Source organism: Hemiscyllium ocellatum, chromosome 29 (assembly GCF_020745735.1).
Source record: "Hemiscyllium ocellatum isolate sHemOce1 chromosome 29, sHemOce1.pat.X.cur, whole genome shotgun sequence".
In the NCBI taxonomy this organism is placed as follows: Eukaryota; Metazoa; Chordata; class Chondrichthyes; order Orectolobiformes; family Hemiscylliidae; genus Hemiscyllium; species Hemiscyllium ocellatum.
The window spans coordinates 52,115,734-52,130,925 of record NC_083429.1 but is presented as its reverse complement, the minus strand read 5'-3'; the positions used below and the strand labels follow the sequence as shown (position 1 = coordinate 52,130,925).

The window sequence follows — 15,192 nt, the reverse complement described above, 5'->3', positions numbered from 1 at the left end:
TCACACTCAGACAAGCTTAGATTAGGTACTAACAGCAAGATAGTTTCCATGTCAGCCATTCTTAATGCAAGTGGTACTCCTCAAGTTCACAACCTGTTTCAGGCAAAATCGAGTTATGGAAACAGATGCAAGCATGTGCAGTGTCCATCTCATTTGTCACTAGGTGGGAGAAGGGAAACCTACACAGTAACTGCAATATACCTATCTTGCAAAGGTGAAGCACTTGCAATATTTTTCACAAAACTATTTCGTCTTGCAGCTGATTAAGAATGGCAAGCTTACTCAAACATCAAACAAGCTTGCAACGTCATTAATTAATAATCTGTAGGAGATTGAGCACAGAATCGGATAAACCCCAACTGAAATTAATCACAACTAAACCACCAGGTGGCACTCCAATGACAAAATACTGTACATTAATCAAACCAGCACTGGCTTCATTTCCTAGTAAAGCCAACCTCAATCATGAAAAATAACTGCATCTCAGACTGTTATTGGCAGTTTCATTAGAGATAAAACAACAAATGAAAAAATAAGCAGCTTGAAGTATCAATCTGCTAGGAAATAAGATAGTTTGCAGCCCAATCTTACAATTGACAGCCACTTTTATCGGAGTTAAAAATCGTAACACCAGGTTATAGTCCAACAGGTTTATTTGGAAGCACTAACTTTTGGAGCCCTGTTCCTTCATCAGATGGCTGTGGAACGTAAGTATAATAAGACATAGAATTTATAGCAAAAAAGTTTACAGTGTGATGTAACTGAAATTATATATTGAAAAAGACCTGGATTGTTTGCAAGTCTCTCATTTTTTAGAATGAACATATTCGTTTCAGTTCTTTCATATGTAAGACACAGAACTTTTTAAAAAGTTCCATTCTCAAGTGAACTTGAACAATTGGTATCATGTCAGCCCAGATAATGCTCTGAAGGTGTGAGCTCCCCTGTGTGAGACGGTCTGTGCCACAACGTTCAGGCTGATTCTCATCTAAAAATAGATTTAAAGAATCTTACATGGATTCATGCAGTTTTTGAGCAAAATAAAATGCAGTTCTGCAAGTACAAATTCACCCCACAAACTTGTGTGTGCATGCGTGCGTGCGCATGGGATTTATGAGTGTTTATGATACAATGTATGTATATGTGTGACTATAAGTTGTAAAGGGGTATAAGTCTTTGAGAGGGTGCATGTGTGAGCGTATGAGAGAGAGCTGGTGTATGAGAATGAGTGAGTGCATGAGTCTGTAGAAGTGTGTGCATGTACTTAGGAGAGCGTGCGCCTGTCTGTGAGTGCACGTCTGTAAGTGAGCGCCTGTCTATGAGTGCGTGTAGTGCAGTGGGGTCACCTGCAGTGTGACATGAACCGGGTTGAGGCCATCCCCGTGGGTACCGAACTTGGATATCTGTCTGTGCTCAGCCACTTTGCGTTGTTGCCTGTCCAAAAGTCTGTCTTGGAGAATGGTCACCCAAAGGTCCGAGATCGAATGTCCCGGACCGCTGACGTGTTCTCTGACTGGGAGGGAACATTCCTGTCTGTTGATTATTGTGCAGTATCCATTCATCCGTTGCCGTAGCCTCTGCTTGGTCTCACCAATGTACAATGTCTCAGGGCATCCTTGTCTGCATTTTATGAGATAGACAACATTGGCTGAGTCACATGAGTACCTGCCAGATACACGGTGCAAGGTGTCCCTATGCGTAATGATGGTATCCGTGTCGACACACTGATATGTCTCGCACTGTCTACCGTGACAAAGTTGTATGGTGTTGTCCTGAGAGCCAGGCAGCTTGCTATGAACAATGATCTGTTTGAGGCTTGGTGGTTGTTTAAAGGCAAGCAGTGAAGGCATGGGGAAGGTCTTGGCTAGGTGTTCATCCTCATTGATAATGTGTTGCAGGTTACGAAGAACAAGGCGTAGTTTTTCAGCTCCTGGGAAGTACTGGATAATGAAGGGTACCCTGTCGGTTGCTGCTAGTGTCTGTCTCCTGAGGAGGTCATTATGATTTCTCACTGTGGCATGTTGGAACTGGCAGTTGATGAGTTGAGCATCGTACCCAGATCTTAAGAGGGCATCTCTGAGTATTTCCAGGTGCCCGTCACGTTCCTCCTCGTCTGAGCAGATCCAGTGTACGCGTAGGGCTTATCCATAGGGGATGGCTGTTTTAATATGTTTCAGGTGGTAGCTGGAGAAATGTAGCATCGTGAGATTATCCATGGGTTTGTGGTAGAGTGAGGTGCTGGGGTGCCTATCATCCGTTGCCATAGCCTATGTGTCCAAGAATGAGACAGATAGTAGAGTCCATGGTGAATCTGATGGTGGAATGAAACTCGTTGATATCACTGAGAAAACTACACAGTGACTCCTCGCCATGGGTCCAGAGGAAGAAAATGTCATCAATGTACCTGGTGTATCATGTTGGTTGGAGGTCCTGCATAGAGAAGAAGTCTTTTCAACCTGTACATGAAAATGTTGGCATATTGGGGTGCAAATTTGGTCCCCATGGCCGTCCCATGTGTCTGGATGAAAAACTGGTTGTCAAATGTGAAGTTATTGTGTTCGAGGATAAAGTGGATGAGTTGTAGGATGGTGCTCGGAGTTTGGCAGTTGTTGGTGTTCAGTACTGAGGCTGTTGTCGCGATGCTGTCATTGTGAGGGATGCTGGTGTAGAGTGCTGACACGTCCATTGTGACGAGGAATGTTCCCGGTTTGATTGGTCCATGGGTGCTGAGTTTCTGCAAGGAATCTGTAGTGTCGAAACAGAAGCTGGGGATCTCCTATACAATGTGTTTCAAGATGCCTTCGACATAGCTAGAGAGGTTCTCAGAGGGTCCCACTGCCTATACGATTGAATGTTGTGGTGTGTTGGCTTTGCGTATCTTCGGAAAGCAGTAGGAGTTGCCTATGTGAGAAGTACTTGGGATGAGGGCACGTAGGGAGCTCTGAAAGACTGGATCCAAAGTCCTGATCAATGTCTTTAGCTCACAGGCGTGCTATTTGGTTGGATCAGCTGGTAGTTGCCTGTAGTGTTCCTAGTTGTCCAGTTGTCGGTACACTTCCTTGCAGTAATCTGTTCTGTTCTGAATGACGATGGCTCCTCCTTTATCTGCTGGTTTGGGAACAATGTTGTGATTGGTTTTGAGAGCATGGATGATGTTCTGCTCTACCTTGTGGGTGTGGCTGATGAATCTGGCATTTATATATTTCTCGACAGTTTGAGCATACCTGCCAAGGAGTAGATTTGCCCAGCTTAGTTTTGGCATTGCACAAAAACAGATGTTGCTGGAAAAGCTCAGCAGGTCTTGCAGCATCTTTGAAGCGAAATCAGAGTTAATGTTTCAGATCCAGCAACCATTCCTCAGAACTGTAGATTTCCTCAGAACTCAGCATGGGGAAATACATTTATTCCCCAATGCTCTCTCCATGGTAATGTCTTGATCAAAGACAGTTTTCCAAACAAACAAACAAACAGCAGCCCTTTCTCATGCAAGACAAACCGGTGCACCCTTCACAATGTGACATTCTTGCATCTGTCCAAAGCATATAAAATAAAAAATATTCTTTCAATGTCTCCCTTTTCAGCAAAATCAAATTCAGTGCTACCAAGCAATTATTCCTTTCAAGCTTCTTTGCTTAATTCCATCTATACTTTATTAGAATCAACAGCCTTGGTTCAGTGGTAATGATTAAAGCGGAGTAAAAAATTTATAGTTCACTCCAGAGTTGAAAGGACTTTTGAAATATGCTTGGGACCACAAAGTGTCTTATGATATTTTACGTCCGTGAAAGATACTATTATTGATGTCAGCTTGAGGACAACTTCGAAAGTCTATTATACTGATACCTAGGGTAAGTACAGCAATTGACTCCAGGATGATTATGCCCCACAGCATTACAGTAGTTAACATACATTTCATTAGCATACAATATCCAATGTTCAGAGGAATAGATAAACATGCTCTGTGACAGAATCAAAACTTTCAGCGAAAGAACTCAGCTACAACAATGATTGCCAATTCTAATGCATACTTTGGAACTACCAAATTAAATTTCATTTTTAAAAATTCACATAAAATTTCAGCACAGATGGGAAGATATTCATCCTTCTAGCAACCATTTCAAAAAAAATCTGGCATTACTTGACTCAATTCAGCAATAAATTGTGAACATCAAATTGCTCAGCGCAATTAACAGCATTTTAACCTTCATTAGTTATTTTAAGTGCATTACATGAGCATTTTAAGGAGCTTGTTTATATTGAATGAATATAAAAATCAGCTAGAGATTTTATAGCTGTTTATCAAACCCTGTGTGCAAGAGGAATAAACCAACCTTTTTAATTAATGAGTCTTTATTTTTGTCCCAAATTCTACCTGACAGGCTTAGAGTATTACTGGTCTAAACAGATAATTATGCACTGAAATCAGAATGCAAATTTTAATGTTCTATGCAAGCTGAGAATGAAATGGAATAATATTTCAATAAACACACAAAAGGAAGCTTAGTCCTTAAATCCACCTTCTACCTCTTTTAAATGGGCATGAAAATATATAGGCTTCTGTTTACTCAAAACTGTTCTGAGTTTGACAGTGCCATATAGAAGGAGAAAGTGAGGACTGCAGATGCTGGAGATCAGAGCTGAAAGTGTGTTCTGAAAAAGCACAGCAGGTCAGGCAGCATCCAAGGAGCAGGAGAATCGACGTTTCAGGCATTAGCCTGAAGAAGGGCTCATGCCGAAACGTCGATTCTCCTGCTCCTTGGATGCTGCCTGACCTGCTGCGCTTTCCCAGCAACACATTTTTCAGTGCCATATAGAGCCAAACAGTGAAGAGCAGTTAAAGGGTTGCTAGGAGTCTGTTACTGATTGACATAGTGACCTATATATTTACGACAAGTGCTTTTGTTTAAACATTATTGTAAAATACAAACATGCATTCAGCAGCTTAAATGTCCTCAATATCTTTTCTCTACTCCCTTGCAAACTGAGAAAACAAAATGAGGCTCAAACAAAATGGTATGAAATGCTGAACCAGTATTTACAGCACTCCCAAGAGTAAATTACCGTGGATTTAATCGGCATGAGAAGATAAAAATAATATTTTTGTGCCACTACTCTTGAAAGTTAGTTTTGTACCCACTGCAGTCCTTACTAATTATAGAGGAATATTGACAGCCTTGTCAAGTTAGCAGAAATGCAAGTTATGAAGTGAAAGCAGCAACGGTTTCTAACATTAAAAAGTCTAAAAAGGAAATGCTAGCAAGTATGTCACGTCCTACAATAAACCACTTCTATAAGTTACATGTGTTTTTATTGCAGCATTGTATTTGCTGTCAACAACTGACCCTCTCAAGATAGGCTATGGAACAACATTAAGATGAAAAATCAGCAAGTTCGTACATAAGTAAGCTCCAGAGCAACCAAGTGAAAGTTCAGCAAGGGCCTCTCATGAAGTACAGCACATAAACCCTCTCAACTCTGCCAACCCATTACTGTATATACAGAAAGAAATGAAAGGTAGTCAAGTATAGAAGTATACAGCTGGAAACAAGTGTAAGCGAGAAAGAAAGAAAGCAAGAACAACTAAAAGTGTTAAAACTGCCACAAGACCTCCAGCCAGTCTGTTTCCATGAGAGTCATGTGCTGTAGTGATAGCGTCCCTGCAGCTGGGCCAGAAGGTTTTGATTCCATTCCTATCCTGTTTTGGCATGTCATAACATGTCCAAACAGGTTGATTAAAATAAAAATATGCTGAGCACCAAAGCTGAATGGGTTAAACTGCTTGCCTAATAAATAGGAAATCCTCAGTTTAAAATCTCAGTAATTTATTTATCAGGATCTTACAGCATAGTTGCAGTGTTCCTACCTCTGGGCTAGAAAATCCAGGTTTGATTCCCACTGCCCAAGATGTATTACGACAGATTGATTAGGAAACCGTTTTCTTCTTGTCTGCTCTTTTCTCAAAGCTCTCCAATGCCTGTTAAAAGCTGTTAGTCGATTCTTGTCCATGGTGTCATGGGCATTCAAATCCTACTCATTACAGGTGAGTCTACAGAATGAACATTGGTGTGCTAATGGAGCCTCAATGAATCCACATCCAACACAACAACCAAAAATGCTTTCTGTCAGTTTTTAATCGGCAAATAAAGAAATTTGACTGATTTCCCCTCCTGTTGAGGGAGTGATATTGAAGCATCTTCAATATCGCCTTATCTGGAATTTGCTGGTTCTGTACAGACCAAGAACTGACCTCAAGAATATCTGTTTTATGCACTCTGCTAACCACTGCCTTTACCTAATGAATGAACTACTGCTTATTTACAGGTTTTGATTGAATCTTATTTTTTATCAAGTGTGTTTCAGAACAGAATATAAGGCTACATGCAACTCGTAACTAAAGAGCAAGACACAATGTGTAGGTGGTAATCTAAAAATGCTTCATGGTCACAAAGAAACAGAGCAACACAGGAATAACCAAAAACAGGAGCAACAGAATTCTTTCAAAATATCTTTGAAATTCAACTATGAATTGACATTTAATATTTATCTTTGAAATCAGACATTCTAGCATCTCTCAATTTCTGAGTCAAAAAGAAATTCATCAATTGCAAATTACATCTCAGTCCCTTAGTTTTTACTTCTATCCCTCAATATTCAACAAAACGTTGTTGGCTACAGTATTGAAAGTTTCTGACTAATCTGACATGCAAAACCCCTGAAGGGCGAGTTACACAAAGTTACAAAGCTTACCAATTTCCATTTTCTATGATCCAGCTCAAATTTAAGATCTGGGATTTCCCCCATGGGAAGCAGTTTTGAATTCTATTACTATTTAAGATGCTTTAATTAGATTGCACCTCAAACGGTATAAATTCAAGAGAATATGAACTAAATTTCTGTAGCCTGTCCTTTGTTACTCCTGTAAGAGCTGATATCATTTTGGGTGATCTTTCTCTTGAGATGCAATGTTCAAAGCTGAACAGGCAACAATGGACTATAAGGGACAGGCAATGAATGCTGGCCTAACCAACAACACCTACATCCAAAAATACCTAATTTCATCCAAAATAAAGACATAATCAGAAACAGGAAACCCACTATATACAGCTGTATCGGGCAATAAACATCACAATGATGTACCAAAGTTTGAAGCTTTGATATTAATGCTATGTAGATTGCTTTGAAAAAGCCATTTAAACATGCAAAATACATAAAATTTTAATCTCCTCTTTCTGTACCCTTCAACATGCCAAAGCGGTTTACAATCAGAGCTGTTAATACTTAGCATAAAATGCTATGGGAGTTGGGAGATTTCAACGTAATAAATTTGATTTCTCCACCTCTTTTTATGTATATCTGTATTAAAGTGTGCAAATTACAAGTATAGAAGTGAAAGGAATTTCAATTGCCACTTTGAGAACCCTTTTAATGCACTAATCTTTAGGCGCTGTATTAACCATGTTGCTTCCAGTTTCCACACCACAGAATGCAAAGTCATTCATTGTGAAGGCTGAGAAACTGGACATTATAAAAAATCAATTTCAAACAGTCCATTTAAAACTGCTGTCTTCCACAGATGCTATATTAAAAAAAACCGCTTCCCCGGGGAAATTGGTAAGCTTTCCACAAAGCCTTGTACTTTGTATAACTTCCCCTTAAGGGGTTTTGCATGCCAGATCAGTGGGAAATTTTCAGTACTGTAGCCAACAAATTTTTTGTTGGATAATGACGGATAGAAGTTCTGTGGCCATGGCTCAATCCAGCTATCTTTACCAGCACCGCATTGTACCAGAAACTCCAGAATTGCAGGAAATTGAGGAGCGGGAGGGGGAAATCCCTCTCCAAGGCAGCTTCTAATCAACAAAAGATGTTCTCCACACCAGGTTTGCACAACAGGTCACAGTCAGAAACTCGAGAAAAGTTTTGTTAACTCTATTTCTCTCTCCAAAGATTCTTCTAATACCTGCTTAGCATTTTCCAGCATTCTGTTTTAACTCACAGATTCTTTCCTTAGCCACTCACCTGAATAAATAAACCAAATTTGCCAGCCTGGGTCACCACATAAATACCCCTCAGTTACTCAGTTATTGTGAACTCAATTAAACCAACACTTGAACTGCAGTAGGCCTACCTACCCATCTTAGTTCTATATTGTGATTTTAGCGTTAGAGCGGAAAAATCACTTGCAAATTTAATTCACAGTTTTAACTTAAAAATTACCTCTTTCATAAGTTCAGTTTTTACTGAAACGCCCAAAAATGAGGCATGGTGCTAAAAAATACACAAAAGTTAAATGCTGTCAGCAAAAATTAAAATAAACTGCAGCCTGGCATAGTAGGCGCAAATTCCTTTTGATAAACAAGTAAGATTGAGGACATCATAGCAGGTTTATGCAATCAATTAATGAGCTCAGCGAGATGAAAAGCTGTATCAACCTGCAACAAGCTATTAACAGAAATTACTTCACATGGCCGTTCACTCATCTGCTTTACAGATAAACATTTTCACATTCTCATCTCTCCATCAGCATCCCAAAGGGACCATTCCCCCCACAACACCCTACTACACTCCTCAGTTACCCCCGGCACCTTGTCCCACTACCATACACAAAGAAAATTTGAAATAACAACAAAGAACTAGAAATGCACAGTTCTCCATAATACTATTTAGATGTTGACTAACGTGCAGTATACTTCCAGAAAGCAGTTTTTCTGCTGTTTTTCCTGTTTGTCAGCATTTATTATGAGTGTGTTGCTGGAAAAGCACAGCAGGTCAGGCAACATCCGAGGAGCAGGAGAATCAACGTTTCGGGCATCAGCCCTTCATCAGGAATGAAGCTCATTCCTCATTCCTGATGAAGGGCTGATGCCCGAAACATCGATTCTCCCTGCTCCCCGGATGCTGCCTGACCTGCTGTGCTTTTTCAGCAACACACTCTTGACTCTGATCTCCGGCATCTGCAGTCCTCCCTTTCTCCCAGCATTTGTTATGGTCTTACAACTGAATGTCTCTTTCTATAGTTTGTTAACATTAATTCACTCAAAAAAAAATTGCTGAGCAGAGCAGATAAAATGGAGGAGAAAAAAAATCCCATAACACTTGAACTGACTTGCCTTGAACAAAGACAAAGGGGAAGGAAATATTTCAGCTTAAAGAAAAAAAACAGATTTGAAATGAGAACAATTCTACACATAATTGATGCTTTGCTCTCTCTTTTCAAAGATCACATTACTGGAAAATCTTAATTGCATTTGGATTTGTTCATACTACAGTTAAGCACCACAACCAAGGGGACACAGATTTGTTGCTCATGGCTGCCTTAAAATCAGACATTGTTCTCTTAACCCACAGAACAAGGCAAATGTAAGGAAACAAAAAGAATAACTGCATACTCTTTGAAACACAATGTGGTTGTACGAATGCTTACATAAACCGCATCTCTGAAACGGTTATATAACACTCATCAGTACTTAGAGCACTGTCAATGAGCATTTTGAATACAGAGACTAACATGAAGCACTCACCATTCCAAAAACATCTCATGGATTAACACAGATGTCCAGAAAGGACCACCAATCGCAGAAACAAAAAGTCAAACAACCTCAAACAACTTCTGACGTTTGAAAGTAAAACACTTAAAATTTTATCATTGGTCTGATCTCATTTGAAAAAAGAGCAGTTAATTTAAAATCTGGAGAGTCCAAAGTTTGGCACAGTTTCAGTCCTCAGCTTACCAGATTTTCAGTATCAGATCTATATTTTAATAGTAAAATTTTTCTTATACTTCCCTTTTAAGAGAAAGCTTTGAGAAAGTATATTCACAGGATACTCACCACTTTCTTTGTGGCAAACATGTATTTGTCCTGTAACTGAAAGTCATCTACTCCTTCCAACAGAATCTCACGTTTTTCATCAGTCTGAAAGAAGTCTGTACTTTTAATGATACTGGAGGAACCCATTGGCTCATGTCGTTCAACATAAACTGTGGTAGACAAGTCATATGGTTCCACACCCCTGGAAAATTAAACACAAAGTATATCTGCAGTTTCTAAATACTGAATTAGTTTGCATGTAGAATTTGGTCTAGTAACTGACAGGTGCAGTGCCATTAAGAAAGGCAGTTTTACAAATGAATAACCACATTCTGAAATTCTTCAGGTTAACCCATACGAAATCACCACAAACTACCTGCGCCTCCCTCTCAACCAGCCACATAGCCTCAGGTGAAGACATGGTGGGGAGAGACACATGGCATACCATCACTCTGACAGCCCTGAAAAAGGCAGGGTAAACAAATTGGACAAAATGTTCAAAGGACTTAGCATTAGTACATCTTGTCCCAGTTGCAACTTGTTTTCTGCCAAGAACAGTTACCAGGCTTAAGAGATCCCAAAGTGTAAAAGTTCTCCAGAAAAGCTACGACTTAATGCAAACTTGGCAAAATATTTTTTTAAAAAAGGACCACATCAGGCTAACCTACTCCAAAGTAAATTTTCCTTCAACATAGCAATATCATCTGATTCACTGAACGGTCTTTTAGGGAAGGGAATCTGCCATCTTTACCTAGCCTGGCCTACATGCGATTCACAGCAATGTAGCTGACTTTGAACTGCCCTTTGGGCAATTAGGGATGTGCAATAAATGCAGGTCTACCCAGTGATGCCTACATTCCACGAACAAATAAAATTATATATCTACACTAAGTGTAGCCTTGCAGCAATGTGATTAAATCTTTACGTTACTTGCTTCAAACTTTAAGAAAACTTCAGTAACATGCACTTTGGAGCATCATTCAAAATAGATTTTGTAAATGTGCATACCAGTAGAAAGATTTGACATGCTCTTGAATCAAAATCCAAGTTCGTCCAAAGTCATCTGATTTCCAAAGCTGCAAGATAAAAACAAACTTCACATTGGACATGCAACACTCAAATAAAAAAGGATCCTCAACAGATATCCTCAATAAAAATCATGAATTGCACCATTTCAACTGTAGTGCATACATCCCAAAGATTCACATTTCAACTTGGCCTTTTGATAGAAACAAAACGGAGGAAGCAGTGAAAAACACTGGGCAACTTAATCCCTCCATTCCTACTAATAGCAATTTTACATTTGTAAGCATCACACATCTCCCAAGCCAAGGCAGTTATCTTTAAGATGATGATTGAGCTCCAATTGACTCAAAAGGCACTGTCTTTTTAACTCCAGGGCTGAGAAAGGAGCCATGGTGGCTTCGCAACCAAAAACACTTCGATCCCAGAAAAGGACTCAAAGTAACTGTTCAACTTTATATTTTGGTTTTAGATGAGAACTGATGTTTTCTGGTCCACAACAAAACATTGTATCTCAGCTACTATAGACTTTCTTCACCTCTCCCGAATGACTTACTGAAAATTGTACCTGCTGGGCAGACTCCTTGTATTGAATGAGAACATATATTCCTCACTTCAGGGAGGCTACATGGCTTCCTTTTGCTTCCAGAAAAGTATTCAATTTTGTTTTTGAGGAGTCCAATTGCTACACTTACGCATTATATACTCTTGTTTGCAGGTGAAAGCATTTGGATTAAATTCTACAGAACATCCATCTGTTATAGAATCATAGCATTTTATAGTACAGAAGGAGGCCACATGACCCAACATGTTTGTACAGCTCCTGTAAGAGCTACTCAGCTAGTCCCATTCTGCAGTCCTATCTTCACAGCCCTATACATTTGAACCTTTCAAAGATATATTCATATTCTTTCCACTTCAACAGTATGCCTTTGCTCCTTGAACTCTATTCACCCAGCTAGCATAGCTGCAATCAACAATCCCACAGGGGCAGGCCCTGGCCAAAAGTAACAATACCTGTTTGTTTGGATGAGAACTGTCATAACCCAGCACAAGATTGAAATCCCGACTATGCATAAGAAGATCAGTAGGACTGAATGGAATTTGGAAGCCTTGAATATCGTTGCAAAAGTTGAAAGTGATCCACAAGTAGTGGTTTTTGATATCTGCAAACATGTACTAAGAAAACAAAAACAAAATCCATGAATGTGTGCATTTTTACCTTTCACAAAATAATCATCGCAAAGCAAAAATACATAACTGCATCAATAAGCTATTACAATGTACTTACTGCTACAATTATTACTAAAATGTAACTTTTATTTTCAAAAATGGCATTTCCACAATATTGAAATGAGCAGTCCATTAGCCATAACACTTCAGGATCAAATTTCATAATGCAATATTGTACTTTCAACATTTAAAATTGTTTCTTTGGCACATTTAGACTAATTATAATTTAATTTAAAAGCCACTAGAAGTACAAGAGCTCTTAAATGAGTACTTTTAAAATAAGCTATTCTACAAGATTCTTTTTGCTTCAAGTACAGGGGTTTATAAAATCATGAAGGGTATAGATAAGGGTAATGGTAGGTGACTTTTCTTTAGGCTGGTGGATTTCAAGACTAGGTGGCATGTTTTAAGGAGAGGAGAAAGATTTTGAAAAAGACATGGGGGCTCTTGTTTTTTTTTACACACACACAGAGGGTGGTTCGCATGTGGAGTGAAATTCATAAACAAGTGGTGGATACAGGTACAGTTCCAATGTGTAAAAGATATCTGGATAAGTACATGAAGAGAAAAGTTTTGGAGGGATATGGATCAGGAGCAGGCACGTGGGACTAGTGTAGTTTGGGATTTTGTTCAACATGGACTGGTTAGACCAAAGGGTCTGTTTCCATGCTGTAGGAAGTATTGAAATCTAGACAACTACAAAACACATATGGAATAGAATAAAAGATTAAAAAAACATTAATTATGCTGGAAGATATCTCACCAACAATAACTTTTCAATAGCATTTTTGTGACAGTAGTCTCCTCAAAGTGCTCAAGCAGAAATATCTCTACAATTACCTGTTTTGGCAGACTAGATTAGGTTAGATTACTTACAGTATGGAAACAGGCCCTTCGGCCCAATTAGTCCACGCCAACCCTCCGAAGAGCAACCCACCCAGACCCATTCTCCTAGATAAATAGAAAGCAGGAGACAACAGCTTTGCTTCACTTGGAGGTCACCACTGATGATGTTACCTAGCCAGGTAATGAAACGTCTGGATATCAAACCTACAGCTCAGCGAGCAAACCTACACCCTGAACCTCAACCTGAGCTACAAACCTTGCCATTCCCCTACATTTACACCTTCACCTAACACTACGGGCAATTTAGCATGGCCAATTCACCTAACCTGCACATTTTTTGGACTATGGGAGGAAACCCACACAGACAGTTGCCCGTGGCGGGAAGTGAACCCGGGTCTCTGGCACTGTGAGGCAGCAGTGCTAACCACTGTGTCACCGTGCCGCCATAATTTTTAAATTGTTAATATGCTATTGGTTCTACTGGGTGTTTTGAAAGACCTATAGATTGGACATCTGCATACTGCAACCGTTTTAGCAGGAACTCCTAGATGCAGATAACTTAATTCTTGAAACAAAAATAAAACATTCCTCATGTTGAATAGAAAATTATGTTAATATAGAGCTTTTGCCCGAAATGTCGATTTTCCTGCTCCTCGGATGCTGCCTGACCTGCTGTGCTTTTCCAGTACCACTTTAATCTAGACTCCGATTTCCAGCATCTGCAGTCCTCACTTTTGCCTATTATGTAAATGTAGCCAACCCAACATCAATGTGATATAAGAATTCAACAGTTCCATTTAAAATTTCAGTTACTAGTTTCTACCAGCTACTATTTTAGATATTATTAGACACTGCAGAATATGTTATATATAATTACATCAACATTCATCTTTTACCACTGTTGAAAACTTTCAGAATAACTAGAATATTCACATTTTCATTGCACACAAAATAGTGTGCAAGTAGGTTGTCATGTCACTGTAATTTAGTCATTTCAATTAACTGTGCATTAAACTCTTAAAAGATAGGAAATTGAAATAAATTTATGGCTTCTTTCAACGATACAAAAGACGCCTCCCACCCCAGTTGCACTGTCTTCAACCCTCTTCCGTCAGAGTTTGACTACATGTATGAACAGATTCAAAAACAGCTTCTTCCCCATTGTTATCAGAATTTTGAATGAACCTCTCAAATGTTAACATTGATCTCTCTCTCTCTCTCTCTGCGCCTTCTCTGTGGCTGTAACACTGCATTATGCACTCTGTTCTGCTACCTTGCTGTACTTTGTATGGTACAATCTGCCTGTATAGCATGCTAAACAACATGGTTCACTGTGTCTTGATATATGTAATAACAATAAAACAAACTCAAGTGGCATTCCAGGAGCTACTTAAAATATCGACTAGCAGAATGAAGTCCAATCACATGATGTAATTCTGAAACCAACATATGACAAGCATGCACAAATGAGGTAGCTGAGAAAAACACCATTTATGGATGACTAGGCATAAATCTATGAAAACTAAAATAAATTCATTACAAAAATAAACTAAACTGGATTAAGGGCTAAAATTTCAACATATGTGTCTTGAGTCAGGCTGTCACATAGTCATACGGCACGAAAACAGACTCTTTGGTCCAACTAGTCTATGCTGACCATGTTCACGAACTAAACTAGTCCCACCTATTTGTGCTTGGCACATTTCCCTTCTACCCTTTCCTATTCATGTACTTATCCAAATATCTTTTAAATGTAACTGTACCCAAATCGACCACCACCTCTGGCAATTCATTCCACACAGTAACCACTCCATAAAAAGGGTGCCCCTCGAGCCATCTCCTTTGACCTTAAAAAGAAAGGACCCCTAGTTTTGAAGTCCACGCCCACCCCGCCCCCCCTTAGGGAAAACAGCTTTGGTATTCACCTTATCTATACCCCTCATGATTTTGTAAACTTCTATAAAAGGTCACCACTCAACCCCCTACATTCCAGTGAAAACAGCTCCAGCTTATCCAGCATATTTTTATAACTCAAATACTCCATTTCCCAGCAATATCCTAGTAAATCTTTTCTGAACCCTTTAATAAATATCCTTCGTATAACAGGGTGATCAGAACTGCATACTCAACTCCAGAACAGGTCTCACCAACATCCTGTACAACCTCAATATAACATACTCAAGGTGGTCTGAGCAATGAAGGCAAGCATACTAAATGCCTTCTTAATCACCCTGTCTACCTGCAATGCAAATTTAGAAGATTTACGTACCTGAACCCTTAG

The 15,192-nt window shown here is 39.3% G+C and overlaps 1 protein-coding gene across 2 annotated transcripts in view; it reads right to left on the bottom strand.

Annotated features, from left to right (window-relative positions):
- Positions 1-15,192, bottom strand: part of sorl1 (sortilin-related receptor, L(DLR class) A repeats containing) — a 192,292-nt gene that overhangs the window by 108,643 nt on the left and 68,457 nt on the right. For both annotated transcript variants that reach the window (XM_060847062.1, XM_060847063.1), the window contains exons 4-6: positions 11,850-12,011; positions 10,818-10,885; positions 9,831-10,011 (exon numbers count right to left, since the gene is read on the bottom strand). In XM_060847062.1, coding sequence (XP_060703045.1) covers positions 9,831-10,011; positions 10,818-10,885; positions 11,850-12,011 — 411 coding nt within the window. The remainder of the gene's footprint in view (positions 1-9,830; positions 10,012-10,817; positions 10,886-11,849; positions 12,012-15,192) is intronic.